Source organism: Seriola lalandi, unplaced genomic scaffold (genome assembly GCF_002814215.2).
Source record: "Seriola lalandi dorsalis isolate HSWRI2012SDOR001 ecotype SW California unplaced genomic scaffold, Sedor1 jcf7180002054987, whole genome shotgun sequence".
Taxonomy (NCBI): domain Eukaryota; kingdom Metazoa; phylum Chordata; class Actinopteri; order Carangiformes; family Carangidae; genus Seriola; species Seriola lalandi.
In genome coordinates, this window is record NW_019525536.1 from 180264 (window position 1) to 198461 (window position 18198).

General features: G+C 44.0%; 2 protein-coding genes and 1 pseudogene across 10 annotated transcripts in view; 2 read left to right on the forward strand and 1 right to left on the reverse strand.

The window, feature by feature from the left end:
• The window catches only part of LOC147817217 (NACHT, LRR and PYD domains-containing protein 12-like), a 103706-nt pseudogene that overhangs the window by 46569 nt on the left and 38939 nt on the right, over positions 1-18198 (forward strand). The window lies entirely within an intron of this gene.
• Positions 878-4247, reverse strand: LOC147817220 (uncharacterized). Its single transcript, XM_087171367.1, has 2 exons — positions 4132-4247; positions 878-1568 (listed from the first exon to the last, which is right to left on the reverse strand). The coding sequence occupies exons 1-2, from the start codon at positions 4245-4247 to the stop codon at positions 878-880; spliced, it is 807 nt and encodes a 268-aa protein (XP_087027493.1).
• med15 (mediator complex subunit 15) overlaps positions 4237-18198 on the forward strand; it is a 15444-nt gene continuing 1482 nt past the window's right edge. Inside the window, exons 1-17 of one of the 8 annotated variants that reach the window (XM_087171344.1) lie at positions 4237-4400; positions 5768-5855; positions 6405-6456; positions 7804-7827; positions 7998-8162; positions 8395-8657; positions 9805-10260; positions 13567-13734; positions 14038-14184; positions 15210-15328; positions 15415-15542; positions 16726-16881; positions 16992-17055; positions 17160-17226; positions 17309-17466; positions 17548-17714; positions 17814-17912. In XM_087171344.1, the coding sequence (XP_087027470.1) occupies positions 4333-4400; positions 5768-5855; positions 6405-6456; positions 7804-7827; positions 7998-8162; positions 8395-8657; positions 9805-10260; positions 13567-13734; positions 14038-14184; positions 15210-15328; positions 15415-15542; positions 16726-16881; positions 16992-17055; positions 17160-17226; positions 17309-17466; positions 17548-17714; positions 17814-17912 (2389 nt within the window). In that variant the 5' untranslated portion in view covers positions 4237-4332. The remainder of the gene's footprint in view (positions 4401-5767; positions 5856-6404; positions 6457-7803; positions 7828-7997; positions 8163-8394; positions 8658-9804; positions 10261-13566; positions 13735-14037; positions 14185-15209; positions 15329-15414; positions 15543-16725; positions 16882-16991; positions 17056-17159; positions 17227-17308; positions 17467-17547; positions 17715-17813; positions 17913-18198) is intronic. The other 7 variants (XM_087171345.1, XM_023396986.2, XM_087171346.1 and 4 more) reach the window with 7 other exon arrangements.

Consider the following 18198-nt stretch of genomic DNA (forward strand, 5'->3'; position numbering starts at 1 on the left):
ATATATATATATATATATATATATATATATCTGCTAGTCAACAACTGTGTCGTTCTGAAACCAGCAAAGACACTTTGTTCTGGGTGTAAGACAGAGTCCACTGTCTCACTGACATGTAAAAGATGTGACTAATATATAACAGCATGTATTTAATGATGAAGTATTTCACCCCCTATAGAAAACTCTATAGGATATATAGGAGATCAGTTCACTGCAGTTTGTGTTGCCGACAGACTGAAGTGGTAAAAACAGATTCTCCAGACGTCAGGTTTCACAGATGAAGTGAAAGTAAACTCACTCATGGGGCTTTTACTGCACCTGGGTCTGGGGTCTCCCTGACTGTAAGGGCGCAGGTTTGCAGCATATGGGCAGCAGGAACATGTTCCTTCGATATCTGAGCCCTCCCAGAGGCCACGTCTCCATGACAACCGACTACAACCGAAGCCCGAAGTCATGTACAAATTTCTGACTTCCTGCCAGACACAGAGGAGAGAGAGAACGCATCGGCGTCAGTTACCAGAGTCAGTCCAGACCTCAAACATGGGCGAGAATGTATTTGAGATAAATAGAAACCTGCTATAGCTAGACTTTTATTTAAATGTAAATGCAGATCATATATTAATAAACGATTGTGTTGAGTTTTCTTGTTTTTCTCTGTAACTGTGTCATTACACTTTGAAATCAGCTGACAGCCAGGGCCGTCCGTCTGGTTCTCCTGGTCCGTCTCTCAGAAACACCATGAAGGAACGTATTCAGATTTGGCACAAACATTCACCTGGACTCAAGGACGAACTGATTAGACCTTGGTAGTCAAAGGTCAAAGGTCACGATGACCTCATAAAACACTTTTTAGCCACAAGTTGAGACATCACAGAAATTATGACAAGATTTCACACAAATGGTTCCCATATGGAGGAAGTGTTTGAGTGTCTGCAGACTTTTGTCCATGTGGAGTATCTCTGTAGACTGAACAGCCTGTCTCACCGGACGTTAAAGGATCCTCTCTGATGACCCAGACTCTGAGGTACAGCTGGATGTCTGTCCTCTGTCTGCTGTACCTGTGATCGTAACAAGCCTCCAGATGTTCCTCATAGTCGCCGTTGTCCAGCATTCGATGCCACTTTGACTCTTCATGCACCAGGAAGTGACAGTTGTTGTGTTGGCCCATGATCATCTCGTGGCGGCACTTCTTTCCGACCTTCTCCCTGTGCTTTGTGAACAGTGTGTCCAGGTCGCTCCGGTAAGCCGAGAGGAGTCTCTCCACAGCATCACAGGTTTGATTCCCCCTGAGTCTCACCAGCTGGATCAGCATCTGGATGTGGAAGGCCGCCCCGTTGACCCAGGCCTTCAGAGCCGGAGACGACATCTGTCCGTCCCTCACCATGGAGTTCTTCAGCTTGGTGACAGCTTCACTCAGCTTGAACTCCATCTGCTTGATGTTGCTCCTCAGCTCGTCGTTGTTGTTGACGTGCATCACACACCTGGTCGGACACAGGTCGATCTGATCCCAGACCTCGGAGGCCTTTCCTCTGCGAACACACACCTCAGAGCGTCCTTTGTGCTCTCTCCTAGCTCATTACCTACAGTATTAACCTAGCGTTACAGCCAAGGTAAGGTGACCAGGTCATGGACGTAGTGACTTGGTATTTAATGTTGCTCCAGAAGAAACTTGATGATTCATCTTATTAACAGTTTATCCTCAGACTGACTTTAATCATTGAAAATTATTTCTAATGTTTCTTTTTTATTCTAGTTTGTTTTCATTTTACCCTGTTGAATTTCACTTTAGGGCGTCACTTCAACCAAATTTCCCTGCAGGTATCTCACTTACAAATCAAAATTTATATCTGCATAGTCTTTGTATCATGTATAGAAAAATATCTCAGCAAATAAATGAAAACATAAATGTAGAAACTAAAACAGGAAACTTAAAAAGTTGCACAGAGATAAAAATAAATCAATAAAATAATTTAAAAAATTATATAAAGGAGAAAGAGGCATTTTATATTAAGTGTTAAAAATAAAAAATCCTGTACCAAGCCTTCAGTTTACACCGATTTCTTATCGTCAATTAATTTCACAGCTTCAGTAAAGTTGTGTAATACAGTGATCAATACAGTAGGCCTCGTGCATGGGGGAGATTTGGATCAGGACCGCGACACGTGACGTCATAAACACAACATGTCATTCAAATAAATGTACCGCCTCAGTGACTTTATTTACCGCTGTTGAAAACCGTCACTTTCCGGGTAAAACTCGGCGAGGGAATGACGTAACCGTGTAACTTTGAGTTTTTCTGATGAGTGACGTGTGATGTAAATGATGACGCAGCTCGGTATGGGAGAGAAAATGGCCACTATTTTCAACCCTGTTTTCTCCGTGAGCATTTAAACGGTCCACTGTGCAGGTACAGGGAGTGGCCCCGTGTTTAACAGCCACACCTGAGAGGACACACTGTTTACAGCTGAGGTCAAAGGTCAAACAGTGAACAGGTGTGTCAGTTTACCTTAAACCAGCCAATAGAAAACTCTCTTAGATTAAGATCAGGTGGTTTGTCTGAGTGACAGACTGAAGTGGTGAAAGTTTCAGGTTTACCTCAGGTTTTCCCTTCAGCTCCAGCCTCAGTCTGCTGCTGATCTGCTCATTCACTGATGATCTCAACAGTTTGACCGTGGACCTGAGAGGAAACTCAGAGCAGCACAGACGCACTGGTGGCGCCCCCTGCTGCTCAGCTGCTGCACTACAACACCTGTCTTCCATCAGATGTTGAGAGGCTGAAAACATGCTGGGACTAAAATCTGAAGTCAGGACTCCTTTGAAAGTAACTAAGTACATTTACTCAAGTACTTGTAATTTACATGAGTATTTTCTGTTGCTTTATACTGCAGGGAAATACTGCACTTTTACTGCTCTACGTTTATTTGATAATTTTAGTCACTTTGCAGATTCAGATCAATTAAACAAAATATAGTCAATAAATAACTGATTGTATAAATTCACAAATGACCTTACTGCTCTACGTTTATTTGATAATTTTAGTCACTTTGCAGATTCAGATCAATTAAACAAAATATAGTCAATAAATAACTGATTGTATAAATTCACAAATGACCAAGCAGCTTTATATGAAGTCTTTAAAGTGATGAACATGTTAATGCAGCAATAACTATAATTCAGCAATACAATATACATGATTCTGTATAGTACTTTTACTTTTGGTACTTCAAGGATCAGGGCCCTTCTGTTTTATATGTTGATGCAAGTGTAATGATTTAATATGTGTATTAATAAACAGTTAAATGCAAATGTTCTGCCACTTCTGGTCAAATTACAGGTTTAAAAAAGTAAATTAATAATAAAAATATAAAATTTTGTTTAAATGTTAATCCATTGGTTGAATGAAAGTTTTATCTATATAAAAATATATATGATAACTATATATTATATATATATTATATATCAAGTATATAACACATTCGAGAGAAGGACATTGAGGTGGTGCACACTTATAAATACCTAGGTGTGCACCTGGACAGTAAACTGGACTGGTCCCTGAACACAGATGCCATCTACCTGAAGGGGCGGTGCCGGCTCTTTTTCCTCAGGAGGCTCAGGTCCTTTGACGTCTGCAGTGAAACGCTGCACATGTTCTATCAGTCAGTGGTGGACAGTGGACTCTTTAATGCTGCAGTCTGCTGGGGAAGCAGCATGACAGACATGAACACCAGGAGACTGGACCAGCTGGTCAAAGAGGCTGAGAAGCAGCTACAGAAGCAAACGTCTCATCTCACTGCGCTGCAGAACAGAGAGGTTCAGGAGATCCTTTGTTCCCACTGCCATCAGGCTGTACAACACCTCAGCTAAAGGAAGTGGACTCATCTAATTATTATTGTTTATTTATTATCAACCGTTATAATTATTATTATAATTATTATTATTATCAACAGTGAGCTAATGGACACATGAATTTCCCCTAGGGGAAAAAATAAAGTATCTATCTATCTATCTATCTATCTATCTATCTATCTATCTATCTATCTATCTATCTATCTATCTATCTGTCTATCTACCTGTCTGTCTGTCTATCTATCTGGGTTTTATTTTCTACAATCTACACAGAACCAGCAGTACATTTGTGAAAACATGTGCAAAGCATGACGGGAAAACTTCAGCTTGTAGTTCTGGGGCCGCATTCTGTTCCTGCTCAGTTCATCGTCTGTCCTGCAGGCGGCGCTGGCAGCCGCCATTTTCCTCGGAGCGGAAGAAGGAAGAGCAGAGGGAAAACATTCATCTCCGGTGGAAAAAATCCTCCACAAACACCGAATCTGTGCGATGGAAGTCCCGGGACCGGACAGCGACTGGAGGAGCCCCCAGTTCCGACAGAAAGTCGTCGCTCAGATGTGAGATATTTACGCTCCGGGTTGTGTTTTCAGCTAAAATCACTCTTGCTGCGTCTGTTAGCCGAACGAGCTAAGCTAACGTTAGCGCGGCTGGAAGGAGCGTCACATCGAACCGTGCTTAAAAAACCGCTAAATTAAGACCGAGATGTGAAAAAACAGAATTAGCACGGGTCCGTGAACATGGCACAGGGTATGTAACGACAGGTCCGGGTCCAGACTTTAATTCGGCGTACATTATATTAACAGAAATAACACGTAGTGAACTAAATTCTACCAAGTATCATCGTTAGCAGATGATGCTCATCAGTTCATACAAAGTTAGCTTCACAGATAAACATCACGAGAGCAGTGATTGATCTGAAATGTGTCATCAGTTAGTGTAATGAACCTTGTTGAGATGCAGTTATTCAATTGTTAATTGATCAGTCGATCAACAGAAAAATGATCAGCAACTGTTTTGATAAAGCAAAATAAATGTCAGAAATTCTGCTTCCAACGTCTTAAATGACTCTTCTCTGCTTCTCTTTGTTTTCTGTTTTTATAAAGTGAATATCTGTAAGATTTATTTACTCTTTGTAGACTTAATGATCAGTCCGGTGAATGACTGGCGGATTATTTGGTGACGATAAACAGGATTGAACAGCTGAAGTGATGAACATCACCATGTCTCTGAAATCAAGCAGAAGTTTATGAGTCAGAAAAGGTTGAATCCAATTTTTGGGTGAAATGTTGAAAATGAATCTTGAAAATTACTCAGCAGTGAATCTATATTTATTCACCATTCATGAAGTAATTCAGACCGGATCTTCTGACTCACTTTGATTCTTGATGATTCAGTAAAGCTCTTCTCAGAATTCATCCTGGGGAACCTTAAACACATTTATCAAAGCGACTAAAACACAACACATCTGTATTCTCTATGTCCATGAGAGTTAAACAGATCAACAACAATAATAAAAACGTGGACTGTCTGTAACAGACAGAACAGATGTTTGACAGCTGCAGACACATGTGAACTGTTCACTTCAACAGAGTCAAAACCTCCACAACAAACAAACAGATCTCAGATCAGTCCAGAGTCAGTGAACCGTCCTGAGTCACCACAGTTCTGTAACCTGTAAATAAGAATCACAATTAATTGGAAAATTGATAAATGTTTTGTAGAAATAAACTCACACTGTGGGAGGGAAGTAAAAGGCAGAATATGGTAAACACAGAAACATGTTGGTCAAAGTAGTTTGTTGAATACCTGACTGCAGGACGCACCAAAGACGGCTACCATCACTTCCTGGACGTGTCCTCCTTCATTTATTTGACTGTGTTGACTTTGTAAAATAATGTGTGTGATTCCCCGTGTTTCCCTCCAGTGAAGAGGCCATGAGAAAGGCGGGAACAGCGCACACCAAGTCCAGCAACGACATGGAGAACCACGTGTACGTCAAAGCCAAATCCAGAGTAAGTTCTCAAGAAACATGAAAGATCCATACGGCTTTTACTTTTTCCACTGGGGAGGGGTTTACACAGCCGAGGACCCGAACGCCTGATTACATGACTGTAAATATAAAAAAATGATATGTTTCTTAATTGCTCCTATTTACATTACCTAACATTTCTTCATCGTATTAATGAGCCATTGAGGAAATTCATCTGACTCCAACTTAAACCCCATTCAGACAGGATGAAAATCCTGGTGGGTCGGATGTGAACACACAGACCTGAACCACATGTTGATATGATTCACTGTGACATCACTTCCTGAGGATATTGTCATCTCTGTTCCCCTCCAGAATAAAGCTCCAGAGAAACAGACACTCCTGCAGAACCTCATAGAGAATCCTCCTGTTTTTAAGTTTCTTCAGTATCACAGTGAAACATTGACAGTTGTCTGAACATCATGATTCACTGCAGGCGGGAGCTGATCACAGCTGATCACAGCTGTTTGAGCTGATCACAGCTGATCACAGCTGTTTGAGCTGAACAATCTCTAAATGTGTTTTTTCCCAGGAGGAGTATTTGTCTCTGGTGGCGAGGCTGATCATTCACTTCCGAGACATCCGTAAGTATTTGAACGGGACCAAACTCTGGAGCCCTTAGTCTTTAATTGGATCAAGCTCCAGAGTTACCGGGTCTGAGTCTGTTCACTCCAACAGGAGAAGTGAACCTGATCACTGATTATGATTCTTTAGCCTCATAGTCACCCAAATAAATAGTGGATCCATTTTCACAAGCCACAGATCTTCAGAACATCCTCATATTAAAATGACAGGAGAAAATGAACTTTGTGAGAATTGTCTCTCTCAACACAGATCTTCTCTCTGTTGGTCAACACTTTCCAATCACAGAGAGTTAGAAGGACTTAAATGTGCAACCATGAATTAGAAGTTAAAACTGAAATAAAACTTTTCTTTGCTTAATAATACGATGGAAGGGAAATGGAGACTATGAGGCTGATATGATCTTGTAGTGGGTTGATCAGATAAGCGAGCTCAGGGTTTCCAAACCTGTAGTTCGAAAATTTGAAAAGATGTAATTATATTAAAAATATAAACAATGTTTTAAAATGAAATGGTCTTTAAAAACATTTAAAATGTTTAAAAACTCCTTTCATTATTATTTTCATTGTTATTTTTAAAAAATCTTGTATTAAGGCCTATCACTGTGATCAGCCAATAGTAGGAACTTTTATGTTGTCACTGCTGAACCGCATCGTATACTTGTTTGCCCTTTCAGTCTGATTGTGCACTGACACATTTCATCCACAAAAAAACTGAAGTATCAAAACAGGCAGCTGGTTAGCAACAGGAAGAGTTAGAAAAGACAGAGTCAAGAGTCAGACGACAAATCGACAAAGGATCTCCTGTCAAACAGAAAAGAAAAATTGAGTTTCTCTTGTTTTCAGTTTAGTCCTGAATGTTCGATCGTTATCATTAAAATAAAAAGCTGTTTCTTGGTCTCTGTATTGTTATTGGGCGGCCAACATCCTAGAGATTTTCAAGTGGGCCACGAGGTGGAAACGGTTGGGAACCACTGAGCTAGCTGATAAAAACGAGCAGCAAAATCAGGTGTAAATTCAAACTGTATCTGGTGTTGTATTGTTTTGTTTTTATGTTTTGATATGAACAAACAATCATGACCACGCCCACTTAGGAGACAGGAAGTGTAGACCATTTCTTACCATTGGCGCCACCTGTAATGCATCATCTTCTGTTTTAGAGGATGACGTAAACGAGACTAAAACCAAATAAAGTTTCCTTCGAAAACAAGAACTGTGACATCGACAAACTGTTGTTGGATTGCAGGTGAAAATATGTTTCGTCTGAAGCTGAATTATGGCTGAACCGACAGAGTGCTGCGGTCACAGCTGATTCAGAGTAGTTACTAATTACTCGTTTGTTATTTACAGACAAGAAGTCCCTGGGAGGTCCAGGTAAGTGGACTTTGTTGTTCTGTCTCCGTTCGGTTCACTCTTCATTTGAGTTTTCCTTTGCTGTGTTCTGTCCTCTGCTGGACCTGTCACTACCAGACTCATGGTGTTCATGATCTCTGCTGTGCATGTTGGAGCTGCGTAATATTGTCTGTTGTCTACCCTTCTGCTAGATCCCATGAATACCCTGACTAACCTGACAGGGGTTGGAGGGGGCCCGGGCGCCATTGGCATGGGGCCTCGCCCCACCGGTGCTCCAGTGGGTGGCATGGGGGCCATGGGGCCGATGCAGATAGGCCAGCATGCCATGGCAGGGGTGGCTGGAAACCCACAAGCCAGTGAGTGTGTTTCCTCCATGTGGTGTGTGTTTGCTGTGAATGCACATGCTCAGAGCGTTCAGTGGATGCTGGCTGCGTCTCAGCTGCATATTTTGGCTTCAGAGCCGGTCTTACTTTCAGTCTCTGCTTTGGCACGTTGTGTATTTGTGTTTGAGACTCCACAGCTCGCCTCATGCTGGTTCTGAGCTGTAGACCGGGTCAGTCCTTCACCTGCTTCTCGCTCACTCTGCAGTAGGGGGTCCGGGCCAGATGCCGATGCAGCAGATGGTGCAAGCGCAGCAGCAGCAGTCCATCCAGTTCCAGCAGTTCCAGCAGCAACAGCAGCAGCAGCAGAACGCCATGCAGCAGCAGAACGCCATCCAGCAGCAGTTCCAGGTGCAGCAGCAGCTGAGGGTGCAGCAGCTGCAGCAGCAACAGCAGCAGCACCAACAGCTCCAGCAGCAGCACCAGAACCAGCAGCAGCAGCAGGCCCAGAACCAGCAGCAGCAGAACCAGGTACACCATCATGTGTAATACACCGTTACAGTTGGTAGTGTAGTACAAATACTGAACTCCTAACCTGCTGCCAGCAGTTTGAACTCCCTCAGGGCCGCAGACATTTAAACCTTTAGTTACATAGAGATTATCTGTGGGTCACTGGGAAGTCACTAAACCCTACCCGACGTGCTCCAAATCACTACATAGATTACAGGAAAATGTACTGGTCCTGAAACGATAAAATCAGTAAACTAGTGCTCCAGTTTTTTTATCTTAATTATTTTAGTAGTGACATCCATCCACCCACCCATCTTCGTACTCGCAGTGGCAGTAGGCTAGGCGAAGTATTCCAAACATTCCTCTCTCCAGCGGGGTGGACTACTGAGTCAGGTAAGACCTGATTGGCACGACCAGGAGACGATGCAACATGGTCAGAGAAGAAGAGCTGGTCTTCAAACATGAAACCAGGTTTCTGTAGACCATGATTGAGTAAGAGATGAAGAGATGATTTTGATATTTATCATGATGAAGACACTGATTGGATGACTAAGAGTTAAGTCTTAGATGAAGGTGGAGTTCCTTCATCATGTGGATCTGTCACAGAGATGGTGAGGTCGTCTGGTGGGAACGACAGGTATAGCTGGGTGTCGTCTGCATAGCGGTGAATATGATCATTGGACCCAAGGAGGTGGTGTATACAGTATACAGAGGAAGGGTCCTAGTACTGATCTTTGGGGCACTCCAAGGGGGAGGGGATAGGATAAGGATGTCTGTCCTTGCCATGATGCACTGAAGGAGCAACAGTGAGAGAGGGTTAAAGCCAAGAAGCGCTTTGCCTGAGGAGCCCTGAGACAACAGACAGCAAAGGTCAAAGGTCTCTGATCGGTCCATCTTCCTCCAGGCTAGAGGGCTGAAGGGGGATTTATAATTGGTGGGGGACACAGCGTCACTTTGATCACTGCTCTCCAACACAGTTGAACAACCTCAGTATTAGTTACCTGTTCAGTAAGACGACTTAACTCCAGTTCTACATCATCACTTCACATCACACAGCAAATGAAAGAATGTAAACTCAGTTACTATGGAGAATAAAATTGAAGCACAATACTACCTGACTTGAAATCACCCAACATCCTTCTTTCTGTCACTATTTGCTTCCTGTCAGATGCACCAGACGAGGATTCAGCAGCAGCAGCAGCAGCAGCAGCAGATGGTGCAGCTGCAGCTCCAGCAGCATGCCCAGGCTCAAGCTCAAGCTCAGGCTCAGGCTCAAGCTCAAGCTCAAGCTCAAGCCCAGGCTCAGGCCCAGGCTCAGGCCCAGGCTCAGGCCCAGGCTCAGGCCCAAGCCCAGGCTCAGGCCCAGGCCCAGGCTCAAGCTCAGGCTCAGGTCCAGGCTCAGGCCCAGACCATGCAGCACATGGTTCAGCAGCAGCAGCAGCAGGTTCAGGCCCAGGGTCAGCCTCAGCCGGGTCAGATGCCTCCACACTCTCAGCAGCAGCAGCAGCAGTCCGGCATGGTGCCTCAGTCTCTGCCCGGACAGATGACGTCCGCTCAGCACGTTCCCATCAACTCGCTGAATCAGCAGCAGCAGCAGCACCAGCTAAAGATCCAGGCCTTCCAGGTGAGACCGAGTTCTCTGTTTGTATATCTGCAGGTCGAGTTCAATCCTGTACATTATCTAATGGAAGGCACAGTGACTATTCAGTTTGCTCTGTCTAATGGGAATCACAGTTCATACATGTGTGTACAACACCTTGAATGAAATAGTTCATTTGAACCATGTTGAACCCCATTTTTTTTGAAACTTCAAGCCTCAGACTGTCAGGTGTTTGGTGACAAAAGATAATTTTAATAATTTTTTAATTAAACTCTCATTATTTTAATGCACGGTTCCAGCTTTTATAATGGAACATTAACACTTGACATTTGGTCCCTTTAAAGCTCCTCCAGTGTAAAGGTCTGTGTCCATGTGTAGTGTGATTATAGATCAGCTCTAGCTTCTATATTAATACTGTGAAAGTATCAGAGCCTCAGTCCACAGAGAAATGCACACAGCCTGTATTCAGAAACTGAGCCTTAAAACCAGCCGTCAGGACTTCTGGAACTTTGTGATGTCACAACAAAGCAGACTCCGCCCAGAGAGCCTCCTCTCTTCTGATTGGTTCACCGACCTGTTGTTACTAGAGCTCCAGAGAGAAGCCTGAGAGAGGAGATGTAAAACTACACTGAGAGGAACCACAAATAAAACACAGAAGAAGAAGAAACATTGAACTTTAATATCATCCAAACAGTAAAATAAAATGGTAGAAAAATCAGCAGTTATGGTTTAAATCAGCAGCTGTCTGATCAAGGAGTCAATAAACAAACTTTCAGTCCAGGACAGTTTGTGCTGCTGAAACTTTTTGGTCATTTCCAGATGAGTGTTTGATATCCAGCTCTACAGAGCCCATGGCATTCTGCCTCGGAAACCCCAAATCTATTGATCCAGACTATCTGCTCCAGTTTAACCCACTACAGAGATGCACCAGTCCAATATGGCTTATTACATTACATTAAATACATTATTATTATGATTATTATTATTAAAGTCTGTGTTTTTGTTTTCAGTCTGAGCAGGTGGCTTTTAGTGACAAACCTCAATTTATCTTCCATAAAAAAAGAGTTCAATCAGTTCCACAGTGGGAGATTTACAGTTTTTAAAGAGGGATAAGGGGAGATAAGTGGGCACTGATATCATATATATATATATATAATATATATAAAATAGACAAATGAGACCTGAGTACAGAAACATAAAGTAAATAACCAAAAAGAAATATTAATAGTAGGAATATAAATATTCACTGATTTAAATTAAATACAGACATATTTCAATGTATCCCTGTATTTTTATCGAGATCGTTCTTTCTATCCATAGACAGATTGATATCTGGATTTATCTGGAATAAGAAAAACCCTCGAATACGTAAGAGCATGTTACAACGGCGCCTTCAACATGGTGGACTCTCTCTTCCTAATTTCCAACTATATTACTGAGCTGCTAACATAAGGATTCTATTATATTGGAAGGGGCTTTCAGCGCATGGCGCCGGTCCCAAGTGGCTACAACTCAAAAACATATCCTGTGGCTCCACTTCTTTACATGCCCTTCTCTGTTCAAAACTCCCCCTTTCTGAACCTATATATATATATAATTATACTTCAAATCCAATTGTGAAACATTCCTTTAAGATCTGGAAACAGTTCAGACGATCCTTTAAACTCAACGACCTCTCGATCTACGCTCCTATAGTGAGACATCACATGTTTAAACCATCACTTACAGACGGAGCATTTGAAGTTTGGGCTAGAGGTGGCGTCACAACAATAAATGATTTATTTATGGACAATACATTCATGTCCTTCGAACAACTGGCACTAAAGTTTAATGTCCCCAGATCACATTTTCCGTTTAGATTTTTACAACTTCGCAGTTTTGTATCAGCATCATTCAATCATTTCCCATCACAACCCCCGAGCTCTCTTTTAGATTCAATTTTAAAACTTAACCCATGCTCGAAAGGGAATATTGGGAAAGTCTATTCTTTGTTAAACTCGTATAATTTGGAACCTTTAACTATGATAAGGAATCAGTGGGAGGAAGATTTGGGGATCCAGTTTTCTGATGAAATCTGGTTGAAAGCTCTAGATAGAATTCATTCCTCTTCAATTTGCCTTCGACATACAGTCATCCAGCTTAAGGTTTTATATCGTCTCCACTGGTCTAAAGTGTTGTTCCCAATATCAATCCTATGTGTGATCGCTGTGGACGAACACCAGCCACCCTCGCACATATGTTTTGGTTTTGTTCAAAATTAAATAATTTCTGGCAATTAATATTTAAAACTCTCACTGACATTTTAGAAGGACCCATAGAACCTTCTGCTACCATTGCAGTATTTGGAGTAGCTCCACAAAATATACATCTTAGCCGCCAGGCAAAAAATACTATAGCTTTTTCATCTCTTTTAGCCAGACGACTTATTCTGCTGAAGTGGAAGGACAAACTTCCACCAACCTTTAAGCTATGGATTAAAGATCTTGCATATCATTTGACATTGGAGAAAATTCGCTACTCTACAAGAAGGTGTGCTCAGAAATTTCACGATATCTGGAAACCATTCTTGGCTTATTTAGAACGAACGGACACCACTGAGGCTGCAGCTTTGTAACACCGACCCTTATACTGTATAGTTTACCTATATGTCATTTGCAATGTTTATTTTTATTTATTATTTTTGTATGTTGTATTTTGTCCTTTTTTAACCTTGTTGTCTTTGTTTTTACTTTACCTGTAAGTTTCTTGTCATGTTGAATAAGTACAGTAAATATTTCAGTGTGGTACGATACCTCTGTTGTAGGGATGGGGCTCCGTTGGAGCAAGACACGTGGGGGTTATATTCTATATTTACTGTTAAATAAGACTTTCTGGAAAGTAATGTATTCTGTAAAATTTGAAAAGTCAATAAAAAGACCTTGAATTAAAAAAAAAAAAAAAAAAAATTAAATAAAAACAGATATGTATTCATACAAACAAGTTGACGTGTTTATATAAACAGCCATCAGAGCGTTTATTTAAATGCTTTTAAATATAAGATTTTTCTATATATAAAGATATACCAGGTGGACGATAAGATGACGACCTTAAGTTTCAAACCTGCAGGTTAGAAAAGACGTGACGTAAAACAATTACAGCCCAAGTCACTTCGACTTGTAATCAAAGTTTAGAACTGAGGAAAAACACTACGTAGTGTGCAGTAGTCTTGCTTACCCGTCACTCTGCTTGCATGCCTTGCTGTGTGTGTGTGTGTGTGTGTGTGTGTGTGTGTGTGTGTGTGTGTGTGTCTGTGTGTGTGTCTGTGTGTGTGTGTGTGTGTGTGTGTGAAAGCAGGCCCGTGCAGTCTTGCAGCAGCAGCAGGTCCAGCATGCTCAGCAGGCAGCGCAGCAGGCCCAGCAGGCCCAGCAGGCAGCAGCTCAGGCGCAGCTCAACGCAGTCGCTGCAGCAGCCGCCGCCGCCGGACCGGGACAGGTGAGACTGCAGCCACGGCAAGCTCAGGTGCTTTATATGTGACAGCTCTACATCACATCACATGCTGCTGAACATGTGACGCTCTGGGCAAACACCACCACGGTCACTGGGGCTGAATGTTTTTAAAATGTTGCACGATTTCTAAAAGACAGAAAGGAGAGGGAGGGAGGAGCTTCCATAACGACCAATCACTAGCCTGCTCCATGTGAACAGTGGTGGATGTTTGTCAGAGCTTTTTGTTAGATGCAGGTGGAGGTGATGAGTTGTGCTCGTTGCTCTGCCTCCTCTCTGCTCACCTGTCCTGTTGTCTCTGTCATGTGTCTTCTGAAGTTGGGTCGTCCTGGGATGCAGATTTCTAACCGACCTCGAGCCGCCCTCAACCCCTCCATCCCTCCTCCAAATGCTGCTGCCGCTGCCGCCGCCGCCGCTGCTGCCGCCGCCGCCGCTGCTGTGGGGGGACAGCCGATGACGCAGCAGGTATTTATCCCCAGAGTGACCTCTGACCTCTGAACCATCCCTGTCCTGTCCGCAGTGTGCTTCTGTCTGTCAGCGGCCTGTCCGCCTCCTCTCGCTCTGCTGCTTCCACCTTCCACCCTCACCTGCTCTCACATGTACACAATCCAAATCAGGGTTGGTGCCGAGGCTGCTGGGAAATATCAGCACCTGTCTGAACATCACTAAAGTTCAGAGAGGATCTGATCAACGTGTTGATACTCTATAATCTCAGTCCACTTATTGTCTCTTACTCAAGACTTCACAGAAATGGTTCATACAAAAACCAAAACCAAAAAACAATTGATAAGTTATTCACTACATTAATATGGAAGTGTATCAGCAGCAGGGAGGCCCCGATCGATCGGTTGCCGATCGGCTGATTTTCATTAATAATGCATGATGGACAAATGTGAATTGATGCTTCTTGTCAGCGATCACCTTCAAAACGATCAGCTGCGGTTAACACTCTGAGAGAAGCTCTGTGTACTGTGTAGTGAAGCCCCGCCTCCCACCGTCAAAACCGCCAAAATAAAACATGACCGCCGTGTGTGAGACTGATAGAATGAACGACATGTTCACTGACTCCTACGGTATCAGCTGATCTCAGTCAGGTGATCGGTATCAGAGGGAAGGCATTAACTGTCACAACAGAAAACAGCAACATGACAGACACGTCAGGTCTGATGACATCACACAATCTGACATGTTATTTTGAAATTAAAAATGTTTCAGTGTGTAAGAGATTATGCAAATTTGACATAATAATAATGAAAAGGCAATAACTCAGAACAGTAAATACAGAAGACATCTATAGGTTTTACCCACAATGCACTGGGTAACTCGTTGAATCGACAACATGGTTCTGAGATATTTATATATTTATATAAGAATTAAACACATCACCACACCAGGTTCTGGACCTGAACACACACACGTCCTGCTGAGCTGCAGCTTCTCCACCTCTCATTGGCTCATATGCCTTCTCCTCTGTCCAATCACCTCCACAGGTGCAGCAGCACTCGATGATGTCATCGCCCTCACCTGTGCAGGTTCAGACGCCGCAGTCGATGCCCCCTCCTCCCCAGCCATCACCGCAGCCCCCCACCTCACAGCCCAACTCGGCCAGGTAGAGCATGAGCTGAGCTTCAGGTGAAACAAACTTTGACACCAGGTGTGACTCGAGGTTAATTCTGTCCCGCCTCCTCCCTCCAGCTCCGGCCCAACTCCGTCTCCAGGGGGTTTCCAGCCCAGCCCCTCCCCTCAGCCCTCACAAAGCCCTGCCACCGCCCGCACCCCCCAGAACTACGGAGTCCCCTCTCCAGGACCACTTAATACTCCAGGTACACACACACACACACACACACACACACACACACACACACACACACACACACACACACACACACATCACCAGCTGAGACCGACGGCGACGATGTGACTGCCATGTTCTCGTGACGACGTGTCAGAATCCAGAGAATCTCTTCAGATTTATTCACTTGAACTCAAGAGTGAGCTGATGAGAGTTTGACAGTCAAAAGGTCAAAGGTCAAGGTCACTGTGACATCATAATGTTCTCCTGGTTATTTTTCGATGCTGTGACTCGGGAACAGAAGGAGAGGCTGTGACCCTCTCTTCTTGTGTGAATGTGATGTATTTGATATTTTCATCTGCAGATTCATATTATTTTTATAGTGTGTCCGCTCACGTGGCTGAGATAATAAAGTACATGAGGCGGAGTATTTCCTGTGTTCAGCAGGATGTTTTTGTCTCCACCTTCTTCAGGATCTACGATCTGATACCAGAACGTGCTGCTGATTTAATGTGATTTAGCTGCTGACTTTGATACATTTACCTGATGGATTAAAGTTTCTTTAATGGTTGTTTTATTCACAGAGATATTCCACAAAATGGCGTCTTCTGTCACCGCTACAACTTTTCTCGATTGTGTCGTTTACCTCGGTTCCTGGGTCAGACTTGTCTCTGAATGTTTGGACTTGTGTAAATAAAACGGCTCGTAGCTTCAGCTGGGAGGAATCTGTGTTAGCTGCTAATAAGCTGTTAGCTGCTAGTCGCCTTCTTAAATGAGTTACAAGGTTTGAGGCTGATGGAAGATGACGGAGTGGATCTCCGTGTTCACTAAAAACCTGCTTTATAAGAAGTTTTTCTATTGCTACATTGCTAATGTTAGCATTAGCAGGTACCCTTAACTCCCCGTCTAGAGGGAACGTTCAAACTTCAAACTTCCTTTACTCACCAACAGCTGTCTCCAAAGGTGGAGACAAACACCAGTGTTAACTCTTGTTGTTTACTGGAGTTATCATGCTAACCAGCTAACTAGCCTGTCTCGTCACTCTCCCGACAGCGAGTCATTGTAGCGTCCAGTCTGTCCTGAAGAAGCATCTGCTCAGAGGAACTGAATGAATGTGAAGAGCTGTGAATAAATCCACCACAAGACACTTGACTTCTTCTTTCCTGTCCCTTCGCTGCCCTCACCTGCCCTCACCTGTCCTCACCTGTCCTCAGGTAACCCCAGCTCAGTGATGAGTCCGGCGGGGGCCACGTCTCTGGAGGACCAGCAGTACATGGAGAAACTCAAACAGCTCTCCAAGTACATTGAACCTCTGCGCAGGATGATCAACAAGATCGACAAAAACGAAGGTCAGCCTCGCGTCTCTGTGGGTCAGTTCACAGACAAAATAATCAATCCACTGATCAATAACTTCATCATCAGACAGGTCTGTAATCAGCTCCTCGTTCTCATGTAACAACAGCTGTGCTTGTTTCAACAGACAGGAAGAAGGACCTGAGTAAGATGAAGAGTCTGCTCAACATCCTGACCGATCCAAACACCAGGTAACATCAACACAACCATCCACCTGAGTTTACCATGTCTCCTCTGTGACCTCTGACCTCTGTATCCTCTGTGACCTCTGACCTCTGTATCCTCTGACCTGCAGGTGTCCTCTGAGGACTCTGCAGAAATGTGAGATAGCTTTAGAGAAGCTGAAGAACGACATGGCCGTGGTAAGTTCAAAGGTTAAAGTTTCTTTTTTTTTGGGGGGGGGGGGCAGTGACAGTTTGTGACAGTTTGTCTCTGTTGTTGCAGCCGACCCCCCCTCCCCCTCCCGTGGCCACCAAGCAGCAGTATCTCTGTCAGCCGCTGCTGGACGCCGTCATGGCCAACATCCGCTCTCCGGTCTTCAACCACTCCCTGTACCGGACCTTCGCCCCCGCTATGACCGCCATCCACGGACCCCCCATCATGTAGGTTTCACCTCTGCAGCACATCTGGAGTCAGGTTAGATTCACAGGACGTTGACGAATGTCTTGTCCTTTGTCCCTCAGGGGTCCCAACGTCTCCGGTCGGAAGAGGAAGCACGAGGAGGACGAGCGGCAGACCATCCCCAACATCCTGCAGGGGGAGGTGGCTCGCCTCGACGTCAAGTTCCTGGTCAACCTGGATCCTTCCTTCTGCAGCAACAACGGCACCGTGCACCTCGTCTGCAAGCTGGGTGAGGGCGGAGACCGGCGCCGCCACAGTCGCTTCCTGTTGTACAGTCAGCTGTTGTGTTCACCTGTTTTAATGTTATTGTGTGTTTGTGTGTCGTCAGATGATAAAAACCTCCCCAGCGTTCCCCCCCTGCAGCTCAGCGTTCCTGCTGATTACCCCGAGCAGAGTCCGTACTGGGCCGATGACGGGGAGCAGTACGGTGAGACTCTACCTGACTCTACCTGTCTCTACCTGTCTCTACCTGACTGACTCTACCTGTCTCTACCTGACAGACTCTACCTGTCTCTACCTGACTGACTCTACCTGACAGACTCTACCTGTCTCTACCTGTCTCTACCTGACTGACTCTACCTGTCTCTACCTGACTGACTCTACCTGACAGACTCTACCTGTCTCTACCTGACTGACTCTACCTGTCTCTACCTGACAGACTCTACCTGTCTCTACCTGACTGACTCTACCTGTCTCTACCTGACTCTACCTGA

Coding starts and splice junctions, on each gene's coding strand:
- LOC147817220 (XM_087171367.1), bottom strand. CDS start 4,247: ATGGCGGCTGCCAGCGCCGCCTGCAGGACAGACGATGAACTGAGCAGG. Junction 1,569..4,131: donor TTGCACATGTTTTCACAAAT/GTACTGCTGGTT, acceptor GTAATGAGCTAG/GAGAGAGCACAAAGGACGCT.